Raw genomic sequence first — 17,852 nt, forward strand, 5'->3', positions numbered from 1 at the left:
CATTCCACCAAGCTGAGTATGCAGTGCAGTGGGAAAATCCCTAATCAATCAGGGAAGTCTATTTTATATAAAATATTTTATATAAAGTTCAGTTTAGCTTGACAGTTTGGGCAACATTGTCAGATTTTGGTACACCATGATATAGTATTTGCCTTGTTCTCAAGGTCCAGTTAACATAAACTAGCACAATAAAACATTTTTGGCTGTTTTTCAGCCTTATTACCCTTTTTGATCAGTATTGGGGGTGTTAATAATCTTAAAGAAGCTCTGAGAAAAAGGAAACATGAAGCAAGGGCCAGGTTACACCCTTATGAATCTCACAGTGCTAAAGCTGGTCCTCCCCACTCCCAACCCCAAGAACTTTATCCTTTTATCCTTCCTCTACAAGGAGGATTCCAACTTCTGGCCTGATCCTGAAGCAGCAAGGAGTGTGACTGAGTGTTGCCCTGGTGTGACTGACTACTTCCTGCAGAGTTGAGGAAGGAAAAGGGGAAGTTCTTTTTCCTTCACTGGAGTCTATAGAGAATCCTTCAAGTGCTATTCCCCCAGCTGTTTAAAAGTGAGTGAACACACATGTGATGTTTGCAACAATATTTTATTTCACTTCAGGAACATAATTAAGCACATCCTGTAACTCAACACAAGAACTAGCCGTCTACACTTATTTTTGGGGTGTAAGTACTCTGAAACAAAGTGCAGTAGATGAGTAACTTACGGAGTGCATAGAACGGTGTTGCACTTGCTTGTTAAAGGGCAGTATCAGTACTGGTGTTTTCCATTAGATGCAAGGGTTTGTTTGAAACATAACACACAAACAGGACAAAATCTGTGTGACAGCTGAACGTCTTGTTTCACATAAAGTGCTGGAACAATAATTTAAATGTTACAAAACAAAGCTTTAATGATTCTAAAGCATTGTTACTCGCAATGTGCATCTATGACAACAATCTAAATGTGGTGTGTTTAGATGGCTCCGGTCTCAGCTTCCTTTGGGAGCATGGCCACATGTTCCAGCTGGCCTGAGTCTGACACGTCGTAGCTGGTCTTGTACTTGGCCAGGATCTTCATCAGCGGTCGCAGCTTCAGCCACCACTGCTCCCTGGGAATCCTGTGTCTGGAGGGGGAAACAGGGAGGTGAAATACATGGGGGTAAGGCAAACACCTTCCTTATAAATGGAATCGGGCATTGACCGTCACGGAGGGATGTAAAACACTGACACAAAATGAGAAGACTCAAGGACAGAATCCCAAAAAATTGAACAGGTCTTATTGGAAGATGTTAAGCATAATACCAAATTTGGCACAAAAATGCTGCCCCACTGAACTGAAACAGAAGTAAAGTAATTCTAGGCGTTAAGGCAAAGGCTATCACACGGAAGTTACTTAACAGGACAGCAGAGTCCCAGATTTCACCATAAGACTTTCAAGTGTAAGGAGGATGAAGTAAAAGTACAAAGGCAAGAGAGAAGTGAACAATCCAAGTGGATCTGGCAGAATTGAGGCCTAAGGCAAAAGCAGTAAGGCGCTGGAAGTGTTTGTTTGCAGCGGTGCAAGGCAGTCTGTGGTGAGGTGTTTACCACCAGGCAGTGCATACGTACACAAAGTCTGTTTCACTCTTCAGCTCAGCCACGGGTTGGAAAACAAGGTTGCGTCTCCGTATTCCCAGCAAACAAACTGAGTCATCGGTATTGGCAAATACTTTTCCTAAAAAGAATGAAGTAATTCAGCATCCTTCTTACAAGTATAAGGGCAAATACCACTTTTCTGCAATTAAACTGAACTTACACTAGCCTAATTTGAGCTACTGGTTATTTAATAGATTGATATAACATCAAATTAGTGCTTTAATAGGGTTAGATGTTCACTTTTTTAGCTTAACTTTGGTGATTAGCAATGAAATAAGAGTGCAATTAACAACAAAATGATTGAATTTTAGCATCCAGTTTTAGATCAGATTTTAGGAAGTAGTGCTTTACAAAAATTCTTAAAGACTAAATATTACCTCCTTCTGTCTCCCATGAAGGCAGCATGAAACAAAAAAGAACAAATGTAACTATACAAACATCAGTTCCTGCCTGCATGAAAACCTATCACACTGGCTATTTGATGAAACAGATACCTGAATTACTGATCTCACTCAAGTGGATATGCTCATAGCAAGAAGCACAGCAAGGTACCAGTGCATAATAAAATCACCAAGATGGGAAGAAGTCTGTTGACTAACAAATACTCATATGTTTGTAAGTGGAAGAGTCTTACATACTGACAGACAATCAAAGACAGTAACATGAGACTGCACCAAACGTTTCTGCACCTTTCCGGTAGGTTTCTTTCAGTTTTTTGGAGATCCACTGCATAGCTTTCGCTGAAATTTTTGTCCCAAAATTTCTATCAAATGGTGAAGGTGCTCCACCCTGTGCAAAAATTGAATTCTGGGTTAGCTTATCAAAGCAGGATTGGTGTCTGTTTTATCAGTTATCTCTGCTAATGGCCTGCTCTACTTCGTATTGCCATTTCCCCCACTTAGAAAACAAACCAAAAGCTCTACCCAGTCAGTCAATCTAAAGTGTTTAGAATTTGTGTTCAGCACCTGTGGAATTCTCACAGAATCAATACTACTTCTCACTTAGAAGAATCGAGGGGACTGTGCATTTTTCCTCCACCTCAGCCTCAGTGAGAGGTGTAGCCAAATCAGGAACTCCTTTTGCCCACCAACCAGCTGCACAGTGAGATAAAGGAGTAGCTCACTTGTGTTTCTTCCACAAAAACACCCATCTGCACAGATTTTCTTAATGAAATCTCTGCTCTTGAAGATGGTTCAAGAGGCAGATATATTATGGATAGGCAGATAACTGTATTATGAAGAAGGTATTACAATTAATTGTAAGACAAAAAGTGGAATTGTTAATATAGACAGAAGAGGAGTAAAAATGAGATTAATAAATAATCTAATGCATTTTTCTCAGATTTTTAAAAAGGGTTTGCAATAAGACCTGATGCTAAAAAAACCTTCTGAGCTGCCTACAAATAAAAATCCACTTTTTTTCCCCCTTAATCTTGAGTCAGACTTGTTTCAAATGCTTGAATAGTGTAGTGTATACATGTGCATACAAAATTAGTGCTGTCTGTAGATTTAGGGTTGTATTTACCTGCTGCATATGGCCCAATACATTTTTTCGACAGTCAAACACTCCTTTTCCTTCTTCAGAATACAGCTGATAAATGAAATCAGTTGTGTAGTTCTCATTGCAGTTCTCATTTCTGTAACAATTAAGGCCAGATAGTGAGCAAATTTACTCTAAAGCACTGGATGTCTTTGCAGCTACTGAATGACAAGCCTTTTTCCCTTTTCTTGATAGCAGTAATCTGGTGTGGACATTTTCACCTGATCACATACACACTTCCACGTAACAGGCTCATGATTTTTAGGGTTTTTATAGTAAAGGCCCTAGTGTGACACACTACCTTTAGTAAGAAAGAATCTGGAATAAAAGACAAACCCGATGAGAAAACAGACTGAAAATAGGATGAAGTATTAGATTACAGAGCAAATATATTTACACAGAAGTTTTAGACTGGAACTGCCTTTTGGAGCACCAACTTTTCAAAAAATCTCAAGTTAAAGGAATAATCAAGGAATATAGACTTGGAGTGTCATTCCAAATAGACAAGCAGCCTACCTGGCTGGGACTGCTCAGTACCACTGATGCTATCTATTACAACTACTTTTACCTACCTCAGCACTAGACCACGCTGGATACTGGTTTTCATTTTTTCAGTCAAGTGTTCCACATTAGCCTACAAACAAAAGTATTTTTAAAGATTCATACAGAACTCTGTGTCTGAAACAACTTTAATGAGCCTATATTTCCTAAGAACTTCTGTCAAATATTCCACATAAAGCATTATGTGCAAATTCAAATTATCAAGATTTTTGGAGATGCAGGATAACATACTATGTATGGCTATTAATCTTGGGTTAAAACTAACATCTTTCTCTATATCAGAAATAATAGATTTTATTGCATCAAAGGAGGTTTTTATATGCTATACTGGTACAGCATCCAGTTTGATATACATAAAAATACAGAAATTGCCACTGAGGTTTACAGCCTGACCTTACTTCCAGTCCTGCCAACAACCGCATGGGGATAAGTTCTGATTCATTTCACATCTCTGTGCTTCTCAGGAAATTTCTATCCTTTTATCTTTTTGTTTGTCCATGACTGCAGCTAGTACTAACCATCTCAGAAGTGTAAAGTCCTCACAAAAGACAAGTTTCACATCAGCTTGTGTATGTACTACACCATAATCCGTAATCCTTAAAGCCTGAGGGCTTTATTTTAGTAACACCTCCAGACACGCTCTGAATAGCTGTGGTAAGAGAGTCAGTATCTAATAAACCTGACATACTGGTCAGTTCTTGTCCTGAACAGCCTTTAAACACCATAATGAAAAAATACTTGGTTTTGGCTTTATTTTAAAACGACTCAGGTCTGTTCATTTAATTTGAATTTCAATCAGAACACTACAAATGAAACAATTAATCTAGTAGTGCTTAATGGCCAATACAGTTATTTTTGTCATTTTACTGAACTTGGGTATCAACAGTGATTGTGTCTACACTCCTTTATATAATGTTATGGCACGGGAACTGGCATGACAAGCACAGATTTTAGGCCCAACCTCAGCTGCTTTTTTCTTTCATGAGCCATCTACTTCAAGTATACACATTAAGATGCACACGTACAACAGCTTTAGATCTACTTAAGAATGAGCAGAGGGTGCTGAATACCTGGAGCTCTCTGATATCAAACTGCTCTTCGAAGATGTAAGCAGCATCAGCTCCTGCTGCCAGGGCCCCCATGTTGGCCAGGTAGCCGCAGTAGCCGCCCATGGTCTCGATGATGAACACGCGGCGCTTGGTGCCGCTGGCCGACTGCTTGATGCGGTCACAAGTCTGCTCAGAGACACCACAGCCTGAGTATGCACTACAACCCCTCACTGTTCATGTTTTTGTATGTCATGCAACTTAGTGTCACCTACTGGTAACAAAAAAGTTAAAAATAAAGCATTTATAAAGAACGAATCTTTAAAGAATTCCAAAACAGCATAGCCCATGTAACTATAACAATTATCCAATAAATTATTTCTTACAAATCATATACTAAACACCAGAGCAGAAATAAAATGTTTTTCTACTAGCAACTCTTAACATCTACTTGCTTCCTGCAAATACTGAACAAGAATTCATTTTGGTTTGTAGTGGCATTAACCAGTTGTGTATCTGCGTTTTCTAACACAGATACAAGTAGATATAATGAAGCTTTTCAAGGAACTGTGGGATGAATAAACTTCTTTAACTCTCTTCATTACTTGATCTTACTTCTCCTTAGTATTGATATTAAAATTCACTGCATTCCCATCTATACTGAACTTCTTAAGTCCTGAGCATGTACTGCCCAATTACTTTCCAGCAATGCTTTCCACATAAATATAATTTTTCAAGCACTACTGGTGCATGTTCTAAAATGCTTTTGGTTTTTTACTAACACGCACATATTTAATGTAAGAAGACTGAAATCTCCACTTGCACCTTCCTCTGACCAGCATAAGGAATGTTCTCTACAAAGAGATTTGTTACTTACAGGAAACCAATTAACACCAATATTTATTAGAGCTGCCTAAGAGAAGTGGAAAGTAACAAAGACAGAGGCAATCTCCAGTGTGGCAAGACCTAGGAATCTTAGGAAAACACTGTAACTCAGGAAAATGCAGAAACCTAGGAACTAGTTTACTATCCACCTTTACGTTTTAGTAATACTCAAGAATCTATCTGACAAGCTCACCTCCTGGAATGAGTTTTTCTACCATTTGAAGTTTTTTTAAAGTTGTTGATTAATGTATTTTCCCTTCAGAAAGCAAGTCAGAGAAATAAAGAGTTCCTATTTTCTTCTTTGTCTTAGAAACAAATAAATAAATAGGATATACCACACTTTGTGACAGGAAGAATTTTGTGAAACTGATGTAGTGTCCCAACACCAGTTCTGTTTAATAAAATTGGAAATGAAAGTACCTGGAATGTTTGTCATCTTGCAACCTGAATTATGGTAACATTAAAAAAATCCCCATGACTTACTGATCTTTTTGAATGAGTAACTGTAGGTGCTGTAATATTTGAGGTATTTCTAGTCCACAGGTTTTTACAACCAGAACTTCATTCAGCTAACTGAAAATACTTCTTCAGGCTGAAATTCAGATTGTGAGCAATATGGCCCTTAAAGCCATATCTAACACATCACAGAGCAAATCATTACCTGATATGTGAGAAAACTTAATATAAAATAATATAAAAATCCTAGAACTTCTAACATTATACAGTTTAATGCAATTAAAGACTAAGACCAGTGTATGCATGTATTTGGGTCAAGCTAGCAAAAGATACATGTAATTTAATTTATACATATTTTGTTTATGTATTGGCATGGATGCCTATTATGGGCTCACACACAAAAGTGCAGCATTCACATGAATTTATTCAGAATATGCATATTCTGTTATCCCAAACAGAAAAGTATCTCCATAACAAACTACATCATGAAAGTCTATGTTGACTTCCTTCAGTTTTTCAAAATGACACTTTACGTGTCTTGGGTTTTACAGTGTCACCAAGCACTTTACTTTCTCCTTGCAGACACTGTTTCATGAAGATTTTTGCAGAATACTGTATCACTGGAGCAATTTAACTCATTTTTTAAATAACTGCCTGAAACTGGATAGGTACTATGTGTTTAACTTATGTTGTAAAACAATGTTGTCTTTAGATAATAAAGATACATGTGAAGATTTCCACCATTTTGAGAGACTTCAAATATTTGTAAACCCCAAGATTTCTAAAAAGATTTTCCATTTGCTAGCAGAAGAATGAAATTTTCTGACTTTTGAGAATCTCCAAGTACTAAGCAAGGAGGTAAATCAGTCATGGCCTATGGGACTAATCACTTGAAATCTACTTAGAAGGGTTTCTGTCCTTGACTGTACAAGAGATGGAGTACAAACTTTCTACTACTCTTGCTTTCTCAGAATGACTGTGACAGAAATACCCAAATATGAAATTGGCACAGATAGACTTAAATTAATTATTAATTCATACACTACACTACAGGCTGGAAAAGCCAAATCTCAAATGCCAGGTTTCAGACATCATAAACAAGTCATGAGGACTCTTTTTGGAATTCTACTGTTATTTGAGCTTTCATAAGAACTGACCCAGCTTAATGAGAAATCCTAATGTTCAAAACTCCAAATCAAGTGTTCTGCTATTAACATTAACTTAACATCATAATGACAATAAAATTTAAATGATACAACCATATATTTTTTTTTTACATAAAGCATTACTGATATCTATACAAACTGAAATTAAATTGGTACCACAAAAAATTACGTCAGAGGAAGCAGCAGTATATGCAATCATTTGTTGCCCCATTGTGTTTCCAAAGTTATCACTTTTGAAGGTGCATGGTCACAATTAGCAGACTTAGCTACTTCTATAAATGTCAGGTCAAGAGGGGAAAAATCTAAAGGAGTGGTGAGGTACCCATGTCCTGCCTATGAATGTTGCTACATGGTAAGCCCACACGTGTCTTAGGACATCTCAGCCCAGGGATGCTACACTGTAGCTCCCAAAGGCCAGGCCACCCTGTTTTCTGCCACAGCTCTTCCAGTTATCTACTGAGTTTTTTCACTCACTATGTAAGAACACTGTAAAAAGCAGGAAAACAAACCTGCTTTTCCCAACCCTCTGGATCTGTAGTCTTGATCTGACTTCCTTGGCAAATTACTTCATGATTAGTTATATGGCTTGCTAATGATGGGTTTGATAAAACTCAAAGCAGCTAAGATTTACTCATTTGTTTGCATTACATCTCAGCTCAGTTCCCTTTGCTGTGTCTTGAACAGAGTAAATAGGACTGAAAGAGCTCATAAAGCAGTTGTATCCAAGAGAAAAACTATGGTAGACTGAAACTAGAACACTGATTGTTCTGACCCTGCACTGTTTAGTTGAACATCAGTGACAGACTTAACTGCTTATCCTATCCATGCATTTATATGCACTTAATGTACATTAAGCCTAATGGAGTCTATGGGATTATTCATGTGTTTAGTGGTAATCATGTACTTAAAATGCTCTACTGCACTGAGCTCAGTCAATAGTTCATCCAACAAATGGGACATTTATTTATAAAACATGTGCTTTCTTCTTCTACCTAAGTAAGATGTAAGATAAAAATTAAATTGAAGAAAGCAAAATATTTGATTCTCAGTAAAAGCAAATACCCTAATAACTAATGCAGGAGTCTTGAAGAACAAAAGAGAGTACCCAAAAATTAAGCATTTAACACAATACTTTTTCTAAGGTTAATCTTTAATCTGTCTTGGATAACTGAACTATTAACCATTAAAAAACACAAGTAACTGAGTTATTTAGGAAAACCAGACATTGCAAAGTCTTTAAGTATCCTCATCTTATGCATTTTATCATCATAACTTTTAAAAGATATGCAGTCTTACCTCCACAATAGCATTCAAGGCAGTGTCAGTACCAAGGCTATAGTCTGTGCCTGGCACATTGTTGCTAATAGTAGCAGGTACCACACACATAGGAACTCTAAACTCCTCAAAGCTGGCACGCGCCTCGTAGAGCTGCAGACAACTTTCAAAGGCCTGAAGCAGTGGTACAAGTGTGAGTGAAACATTCCTTGTCTTTGGACTGCTCTGCTAATGACTCCTGGCATGTGATGGTAAATGTGGCTGTCCACTGGCCCAAGTTAAATACAATTGGTGAGATTATTTGTTTGGGTGGGGGGGGTGGAAATATCCTGTACATACCACAACAGTGCACTGGGGTTGCATTGGCACAATGCTCTTTGAAGAAATGCAGAGGATTAGTACAAGTTAGTACAGACTGAAGGTGAAGTGTGCACAGCAGAGAGGTCCGAAGCAGCTGGGTAGGAAAGGATGGCAAAAAGCTAGACTGGAAATCATTCCACAAGAAAGAACTTAAAGAGCAGAGTTTGATACATGCTAAGGAGCTTAGAAAGTTAACTAGTAAAACCCTTGCAACTTGAAGAAAATGCTTAAAGAAAGACACTTTTTTAAAAAACTATGTTATCCTAGAAAGTCAAGACACGCATCTATTTCCACCAAGAGAAAGGAAAAAAAAAGTTCACCCATGCCTTCAAAGTTTCTATCAACATCACACATCTGCCTCTGTGAACACAGACTGGATGTAGGCCTAGAAAAATCCAGGAACATATGCACATGGATGAGTTAATAAAGTTTGCAAGTATAGTTCAAGGATTCTTTGAAAAGAAGTTTTAGGTCCTTGGAAAGACTCCAAATTCTACTAAATATATTATCATTCAAAAGGAAAAGGTGCTCCTAGTGGATGTCAAAATAAATGTTAAGATTTTGCAGCTGTTTTAAGTAAACATACATTATTCCAATTATTTCTAATCTAAACTCATCAGCATCTCTCATGAAGTGTGGCAATTTTTCAAACTGCCTATGTAATGGCTCTTCACCAAAAAGCCTGATTACATAGTACATGACTTTTTCATCTCTTTCTCCCAGAAACTGATGTTCACAGAAGTCTCATTTTCTTGATTTCGCAAATTGGTTCAGAGAAGCCAACTATTGCAGATCAAAACTAGATACCTACTGAGGTATCTACAGGCATACTGCACAGTGACTGGTTTAAGGAAAAACTGAGGAGAAAATTATGGGTAAATCCCTACCTGTGAGAGTTCTCCTTCTGAGCTTTTGTCCTAGACAAAGAAGATCCTGTTCAGTGAGAAGACAGGATATTTATGGCTGTAGGTGCATAAATGCAAATCAACTTTCTAAAAAATCTCTCTCTTCTCACTGTTTTGTAAATGAAATGGCTCGGTGCAATACTTTCAGTCTGAGGTTGAAACACAGCCTAAAAGATGGCACTTTCAGACCCAAAGAGCTCAGAAGAAGTACAGCCAGGAGCAACAAATAGGAGGGGTTTATTTGGGATTTGGTTTTTTAGTGGCTGAGACTTCACTTAGGAAATTTCAGTAATTGCCTGGCCCAACTCAGCTCAGTCAGGCTGCTTTGAACTTTTATTTCTATTAAAAGAATAAAGACATACAAAGTAACAGTGGTTTGGTAAAACCACACAGCTTCCTGGGGATCTGCAAAATACGAGTTTCTCTAAAAGGTTTTATATTAAGACTTCTGGGAAAACAAGTCAAAGGGAGATGTAGAGCACTAACTAACATAACTGGTTAGTCTGCATTTATGTTATGTTAAGATGCAGTTATGATATGTTTTACTTGCATTAAATATTTGCCATTTTATTTGATGCAAGTGATTTCAGCCAACATATCCAATGACTGTACCTTCACCAAGCACGAGCATTAGATGATTATATGCAACATCTTTGCATCACTGTGGCAAAACATGAAAATGCTTTTAATATATGGTCACTTAATTTAAAGGGTAAATAAGTGTAAATTTAAAGGGTAAATGGTTTTAGCAACCGCTATGCTAGTATTTTTTTTTTAATTACTACAGTAAGACCATACAGGGATACTGCACTATGTTAATAAAATGGTTTAATAATTTCCTCCCTTTTTATTGGATTTGTGTTACTAAAAAGGTTGTTGCCATAACCAACATAACCAAGGATGCTTTATAAAAATTCATGCAGTCAAGCAAAGACTACTGTTTGTTGATTTTAAGATGATCTAAATACAAATGGCCAATGAAGGGAACCGAGTTACTGCCCTTGTTCCACATCAGCTGTTACTAGGACTTAAGGAGATGAAAGATTTACAGGTTAGCTAGTGGCTAAGGCTAATTTTCAGCTTCCCAGTTCAGAGTAATGTGGAGCCACACATGCTACTGGGAGGGTGCAGGTGTCTGTTTTCCACAGGAATGTGTGGAGACTGACTTCAGGCATCTGACTGTAGCTGTCTTTGTTCCTCGGGGGACGTTTCATTTTTTTTTCCCATAAAACCAAATCATCAGTCTGTACCCCCTTTTCCTCTGATGAAAGGAAATATAAGACTGACAAACACATAGAAAGTTTTAGCCTTTTCCTTTTTTCAGGTTCCATTATTCTCATCTAGCTGATACCTTTTCCTTTCATTTCATGGTTGCCACATTCCTGAGATCTCATATCCAAAATAACATCCTATTCATTTCACTGAATTAGCAACATACTTGAAAATACAGATATTTTTATTATGGTAGTTATTTTAGTGATGCTTCATTTAATAGAAATTCTGAAGTTCATGTTCTTATCCTGCAATCCTAAAAGGGTAACTTGGTATGCCTATATATATCAATCTTAAGCCTGTCCTCCTCAGGTAGAAACATCCAGTTTTCCCTTTATATTTATGTTGTCATTAGCAGTTTTTCTAATATTCTGTAAAGTGAAGTTAAAATACAGTTTATCATTTATTTAAAACACTATTCAAAAGATAAATCAAATCTGAAGTCAAGATTTTAAAACAGAAGTAGAAAAAATTGAACATTTCAGAAGGGTCCCCATGATCTGTTACAGAACCTAAATTAGTTATTGAGAAATGTTCATGCCTTTGTGAGGAGCACACTCTTTACTAATCTCTCATTCAGAAGTTATCTATCTGATAAGACTGTTTTGTAATTGTTTTATCTGTTTAAATGCAGAATTTTAACACATTCTATCAGCAAATGTTTCTGCATACTATATACACTTGGTAAGTTAAAACAACTGACAAGTGTTTAATGATGCCAAACAGCAACAATCCCTCATTACCAGCACAACTGTACTTACCTTACTAGAGGTAGGCAAGATCATGCAAGTAAAGAACCATACCACAGAAAAACTAAGTGTGATGATACTTGGGTGCTCAGAAAAGGTTCTACTGCTCTGAGAGCATTGTAAACTATGATGCATTTACTGACCTGTGTTAACAGGAATAAAAAACTACATATAAACTTGATAAATTGGATATTCATGTCCACCTCCTACTTTTATTTACCACAGTCAATTGTATGGCATGTATTGAACTTATCTGGTCACACTTAACAGGGGGCACAGTTGGTACTGCACCGGATCTAAGCATGACACAAAATGGCACTGGGACTTTTTGTGAATCAAACAATGTTCAAACAATCAGAGCAAAAAACTGAAAAGATACCAAGCAGAAATGTTTTCCAAATGCAAAAGTCTACTCCTTCCAAAATCACCACAAATTTAATCTTCCACTCAACTGAATATAAATCTTGCAAAGCCACTACTTTTCATATTTAATCCAGAGAAAAACCTAGGCAAAATTAAATGCAAAACAACCAGGAGAAAGCCAAAGTCATTAGCAAAAAAAAAAAAAAAACAAAAACAAAAAACAAAAAAAAAAAACCAACAAAACAAAAAAAGCTTTTGAAAAGTTTTCAACTACCAAACTACCACACTGAAAATACAAACATTTCATCTAATGAAGGCAGATGACACCTAGAAACCTAAATAAAAAAGCAAACCATAGCAACCCAGACTGACTGACTACTATATATCCCTTTTGCATGAAATAACCTATAAAAAGAAGTCAGTTTGGTTAACAAAGTTTATGAAGATAAGAAAAGAAGGAAAGCAGATGTTATGCACAATCATTTTACTCACCTTAGTTCATGATCAGTCATTTTGGATGGATATTTTTATTTACCAGAACTGGAAACAACATCAATACTTATAACCCAAGTTGTCAATAAAGAATTAATTCAGTGAATTTTAGTTAGCTTACAGTCTTATAAGTAAGACTGTACAATAACACAGGTAACTGATATTTCCTAATTGAAGGATTTCTTTTGATGAAGTTAAAATTATTTATGTTGGAATGGTGGAAAAGAAAGAAAAAATAATGGTAGTGCATTCAAATTTGGTGGCATCTGAAGAATCCTTGAAATTAAAAAGTTATTTTGATTAAAATTTTCAAATACATTTAAGTGATAAGAGAGCTGTCATTTAATTTTCAAAAGCAACTTGAAACTCTTTTTGTCCAACTGACTAAGCTTTCTGTTCAAATGAGATTCATATTAGAGAACTGAGGAATGGCTGGGGTTGGAAGGGACCTCTGGGGATCATGTAGTCCACTCCCTGGCCAAGGCAGAACACCTGAGCAAGTGACATAGAACAATCCAGGAGGGTTTGGATTACCTCCATAGGAGACTGCACAACCTCCCTGGGCAGCTTTCTCCAGTGCTCTATCACACTCACAGTAGAGAAGCTTTTTCCTCATAAGAGATTAAACATTCGATTTTTACTTTATGTTGTATTATTGATTTGATATTTTAAAAATTATTTAACATGTCTCAATTCTTTTTATTAAATCTGCTATTATCAGATGTAATGCCTATTATTAGAGAAATACAGATTTTACATATTCTGTTAGAGGAGTAAAGATGTTACATAACTAAGAATCTCCTTCTCAGAAGAGAAACTTTCCTTCTGTGTTTGCTGCAGCTGGGTATACTACAACTCTGTATATTATGAACAGGGATGTTTTCCCCCTCTACCGTGCAAAGGATCATCCAAGTCTCAGCTTTAGGTTTCTTTCTTATACAATAACAGATGCCATCTTACCTTGCACTTAAAAAATTTAGAGGTCACTGTAGTTTCAGCAGAAACTAAATGGAAGCATTTGGGATCCTAGACTTTCTCTTTTCTAAAATGGTGTCATGACTGTGGCTATATCAAGAAATTATAATTTCCCAGATCACATTTCTTAAGTTCTGGTCTACAAAAATATCCAGTAGTAGCCAATTGAGTAAGTTTAAACAATTGCTTTGTTAGTATATGCACACACCAGAGCAGACTTACATCAGTTATAGTGTTCAGAGCAGTATCTGCACCAATGCTGAAATCTGAACCCGGTACATTGTTGGATACAGTTGCAGGAACCATAACCATTGGAACACAGAATTCGTCATATTTCTCCCGGGCAGCTGACAATTCCAGAAGTCCAAGGTAAGCCTGTTGGGCACAGGCATCAGGTGAAAAATTAGGATGAATAAAGGAAGGGCAGAGTTGGGAGTGACAAAATGAGAAGGGCCACAGGGGAAGCCATTTCTACCACAGCACACTTCAGCAAGTCAGAGCACTAAGGAACCACTAAAATCTAACATGGACAAAAAAGAAAGCATTAGAAACAGGCATGTATTTGGAAACAATAAATAAAGCATATGTTCTCTTGAAAATTAATAATTTAGGCACAAAAAGTTGGTTTTCAACAAAACACACTAGTTCCCCAATCTTCAGGTACTGTTACACCTGATTTAAAAATCTTAACATTCCTAAATTAGGGTCATAGCTAACAGCTGGGACAAAAAAGGAAGATACCGTTTTTATCAAAAAAAAAGTGAGCACATTCTTCTCTGCAAGAAGTAGGCAAAATACTTTCCTGAATCAAAATTTCAAAAATTTTTTTTTAAGAACAAAGCAAACATGAAATACAGGAAACAAATACTTCTCTAGATCCATTACAGATTTAGACATGCACTATGTGAGAGAAGTGGCTAAAATAAGGAACCACAGTGCAATTTCTACTAAGAGTCAAGAACTTCTGCGAGGATGTTCTAAGTATGGATACAGTATAGACTGAAACTTGCACAACAGAAGTTATTAATTTACTTTAATACAAAAAACTATAATACTACCTCATCTCATTTATCCATTTAGCACATCTGTTTAGCAATTGTAGTCACTGTCTTGAATGCCAGCTTTCCAGAGAACCACTGACAGACAACACATAGGATTCTAAACACTATCTATGTTGTGTATCAAATACAGATAGAACCAAATGCACCTTACATGAAGATTGGGTAAAAATCATACAAGACTATTAATTTTGTTAGGAATTCTAATCTACTTAAACATAATTAGATATTTCAGTGTACCTCAAATCCACCAATAACCATAAGGGCGTTAATGTTGTTAGTGCGCATCTGGTCAGCAATCTTCTCCAAATATTTTGCAGGAAGAGTACTAAAAATCATTAAACCAAAAGAAAAATATAAACAATTTACAGACTCTGAAGCACTAAGAACTCATTATTAAGCTGAAACCATAAAGTCAGCAGGCAACACAATGGTTTTTGTTTTACCTATTTATCCATACAAGTAGCTCTTCCAGACAAACAATAAGAACTCATGTCAAGTGTAAAGAAACTGCAGGTTTGAAATCCTTTAAAATGTAAGGGCCTCAGGAAATTTTTAAGTTGAGGTCCCTACTCCCACTATTCAGAGCTGGTTCAGCACTATAAAGATACCCAAGTTGGAACAAAAGGATTTGAACAAAAAACAAACACAAAAAACCCCAGTGTACAAAAATTGAGGATTTAAAAACACTCTGTGGAAAGAAACAAATGTGGAATCATACAGTGGTTATATAAAGCACTACAGAGTTCATCATATCAATTGACAAAAATATTGATGTTACCGTTTTGTACCAAGAATTGATCCTCCTTGACCAGTCCAGCCTCCAACATCTCCCCAGGAAATTTCCTTTATCTTTGAATAAAAGTAGAAAAGGAGATTTTGTTAAGTGATTATCCAATTACTTCTCTTGAGCTGCAGCAAACACCAGGTACTACTTCATGAAAAGCTATTGGAACAAGTTGTTGGGCAATGACATCACTAAAACTAAATGAGGTCAAGAAAGAAAACAGCATCAAGCGTTTAACTCCACTTCTCTTGAATTACTACAATCCCTTTCCATTACATTTCTTCTTTTTTCGTCCTGACCAAGATGAACCCTGTCTCTGTGTTTCGTATCTCAATCCTATTCCCCCATCCTCTTCTACTGAAGGTGAAGCAAAAAAATCTAAAGCTAGGTTTTGACGTAAGTTTTGGGACCTGTGGCTCCAGCCAGGCACAAAAATCAGTAATCTTGAATTCAGTTTCTCTTCAGTACACCAACCAATGAAAAACATTTAAAAACAGGGGAACAGAAGAATCTAACTTACCTAACAGAAAAAAAAGCTTCCTCCCTCAATAAGCACCATTACAAAGTTTCTCGCAGCAAAGGAATACATATGCAATAACTCATTGTTCAGAATCAGAGATTATTCTGCTACTCTGTGAAAAAACTACAATATGCTATACATTGACCAAAACTCAAAGGCAGGATTCATCTGAACTGATTTTGTAGCTCTGCAGCATGTGATTAGTAACACACAGCATAAATGACTCTACAGACTTGAATAGTTGAGAAATACAGTTACAGTTTAGGTTTTATAGATTTTTATGGAATAAAAACACTTAGAGAACCAGTTCCCTCAGCAGTTGTGACAGAACATACCTTCCAAGAACATGAACAAAGGTGGTGGTGTGGGATGGGGTACCTAGCACTTGGTAATGCACACACGTGACACTGACCTTCCCTCTAGCGAACCCTTCAAAACCATCAATGACAGCAAATATTTTGTGACCTTCAGTAATGCCAACTCTCACTGCAGCCCTCACGGCGGCATTCATTCCAGCTGCAGGGGCACCAACATTTAAAACTGCCACATTAAAATTACTCTGCAAGATAAAAATAATATTTAGTAAGGACTTTGACTTCTACACCATGGTTAATTTGTACATAATATGCCGTTGCTAAATACTGGAATGCAGGAAAGAAAATTTCAAAGCCCCTAAACATGTTGAAAATTTAACGTTAACTGCAAGGTGCAGACACATTTCCCCACTTGCAGAATATCAAAGAGACAAACAAAAAAAAAGAACCTTTGTTCTCAAATAAGACTTTATCATAATTCCATTTGCTTTACAAGTTAAATTATTCAGGTTTTTATATTCTAGACCAGGTTCAAGAAACATAAAAAAGCATCACAGAATAGTTTGGGTTGGAAGGACCATAAAGATCATCTCATTCCAACCCCCTGACTTGGCCAGGGACACCTTTCACTAGACCAGGCTGCTCAGAACTCCATCCAACCTGGCCATGTTTTTTTTTTTTTCATGAACACACTAAGAATAGCAAAAGGAAAAAAAAAAATAGGAACTGACTCTAGCATTTATGTGTGTATCATCAGTACAAGGCAGAGAGGAACAGACAAGTTTTAAAATTAAGGTACTGGCCAGGTTTCTCAAGCAGCTGGTAATACATTAGTGAACAGGAGCACTCAGCATCTTTCCCAACACCACACATTTTCAGATTATGGAAGTTTTTAAAACATTTCTGAATGACAATTGTAACAGCTTGGGTCCTGCAGAAGAGGTAGAAGTTATTTAGCTATATTCTGGAAGATGAGAACAAATAAAAAAAACAAAACTTAAGTAACTATCATGGGATCTCATCTGATTAAAAACCAAAACAAGCAAACAAAAAAAAAACCCAACCTAACAACAACCCCTTCAAAAAAACACAATAAAAGAGACAAGAACCAGAGTATATGTAGGGGTTTTTTTGGGGTTCTTTTTTTTTTTGGTTCTGGTACAGTTGAAGGATTGCAGAAAAATGCAATGTAATTACAAACAGCAAAATATAATGTGTGCAGAAGCACTGCTGAAGCAGAGCATTCAGCTGTCTCTTCTGATCCGATCAGCTTAGCTCTTTCCTCAATTCCTGTGACATGCACATTTCATCTACTTTTTAATTCCTATTCAACCTCTTTTACTGAAGGCACACAGATTTTCTAAGTATGGTCAAAACCAAGTAGTTAGTAGTTACATGTGGCCTACATTTCCTTCTAATGCCATTTATCACAGAAGGTATGACAAAAGTATTTTTAAAAAAATGCAAAAGCCCAGTGCTAACAGTTCTGGATTTGCATTGCTGT

The 17,852-nt window shown here is 36.6% G+C and overlaps 1 protein-coding gene across 3 annotated transcripts in view; it reads right to left on the reverse strand.

The window, feature by feature from the left end:
- Window positions 1-576: 576 nt before the first annotated feature.
- The window catches only part of PFKP (phosphofructokinase, platelet), a 42,371-nt gene continuing 25,095 nt past the window's right edge, over window positions 577-17,852 (reverse strand). Inside the window, exons 13-23 of one of the 3 annotated variants that reach the window (XM_068173829.1) lie at window positions 16,447-16,593; window positions 15,509-15,579; window positions 14,968-15,055; window positions 13,892-14,044; window positions 8,575-8,727; window positions 4,796-4,960; window positions 3,737-3,798; window positions 3,150-3,261; window positions 2,315-2,414; window positions 1,599-1,704; window positions 577-1,114 (exon numbers count right to left, since the gene is read on the reverse strand). In XM_068173829.1, coding sequence (XP_068029930.1) covers window positions 964-1,114; window positions 1,599-1,704; window positions 2,315-2,414; window positions 3,150-3,261; window positions 3,737-3,798; window positions 4,796-4,960; window positions 8,575-8,727; window positions 13,892-14,044; window positions 14,968-15,055; window positions 15,509-15,579; window positions 16,447-16,593 — 1,308 coding nt within the window. In that variant the 3' untranslated portion in view covers window positions 577-963. The remainder of the gene's footprint in view (window positions 1,115-1,598; window positions 1,705-2,314; window positions 2,415-3,149; window positions 3,262-3,736; window positions 3,799-4,795; window positions 4,961-8,574; window positions 8,728-13,891; window positions 14,045-14,967; window positions 15,056-15,508; window positions 15,580-16,446; window positions 16,594-17,852) is intronic. The other 2 variants (XM_068173844.1, XM_068173837.1) reach the window with 2 other exon arrangements.

This window comes from Anomalospiza imberbis, chromosome 1 (genome assembly GCF_031753505.1).
Source record: "Anomalospiza imberbis isolate Cuckoo-Finch-1a 21T00152 chromosome 1, ASM3175350v1, whole genome shotgun sequence".
Taxonomy (NCBI): Eukaryota; Metazoa; Chordata; class Aves; order Passeriformes; family Viduidae; genus Anomalospiza; species Anomalospiza imberbis.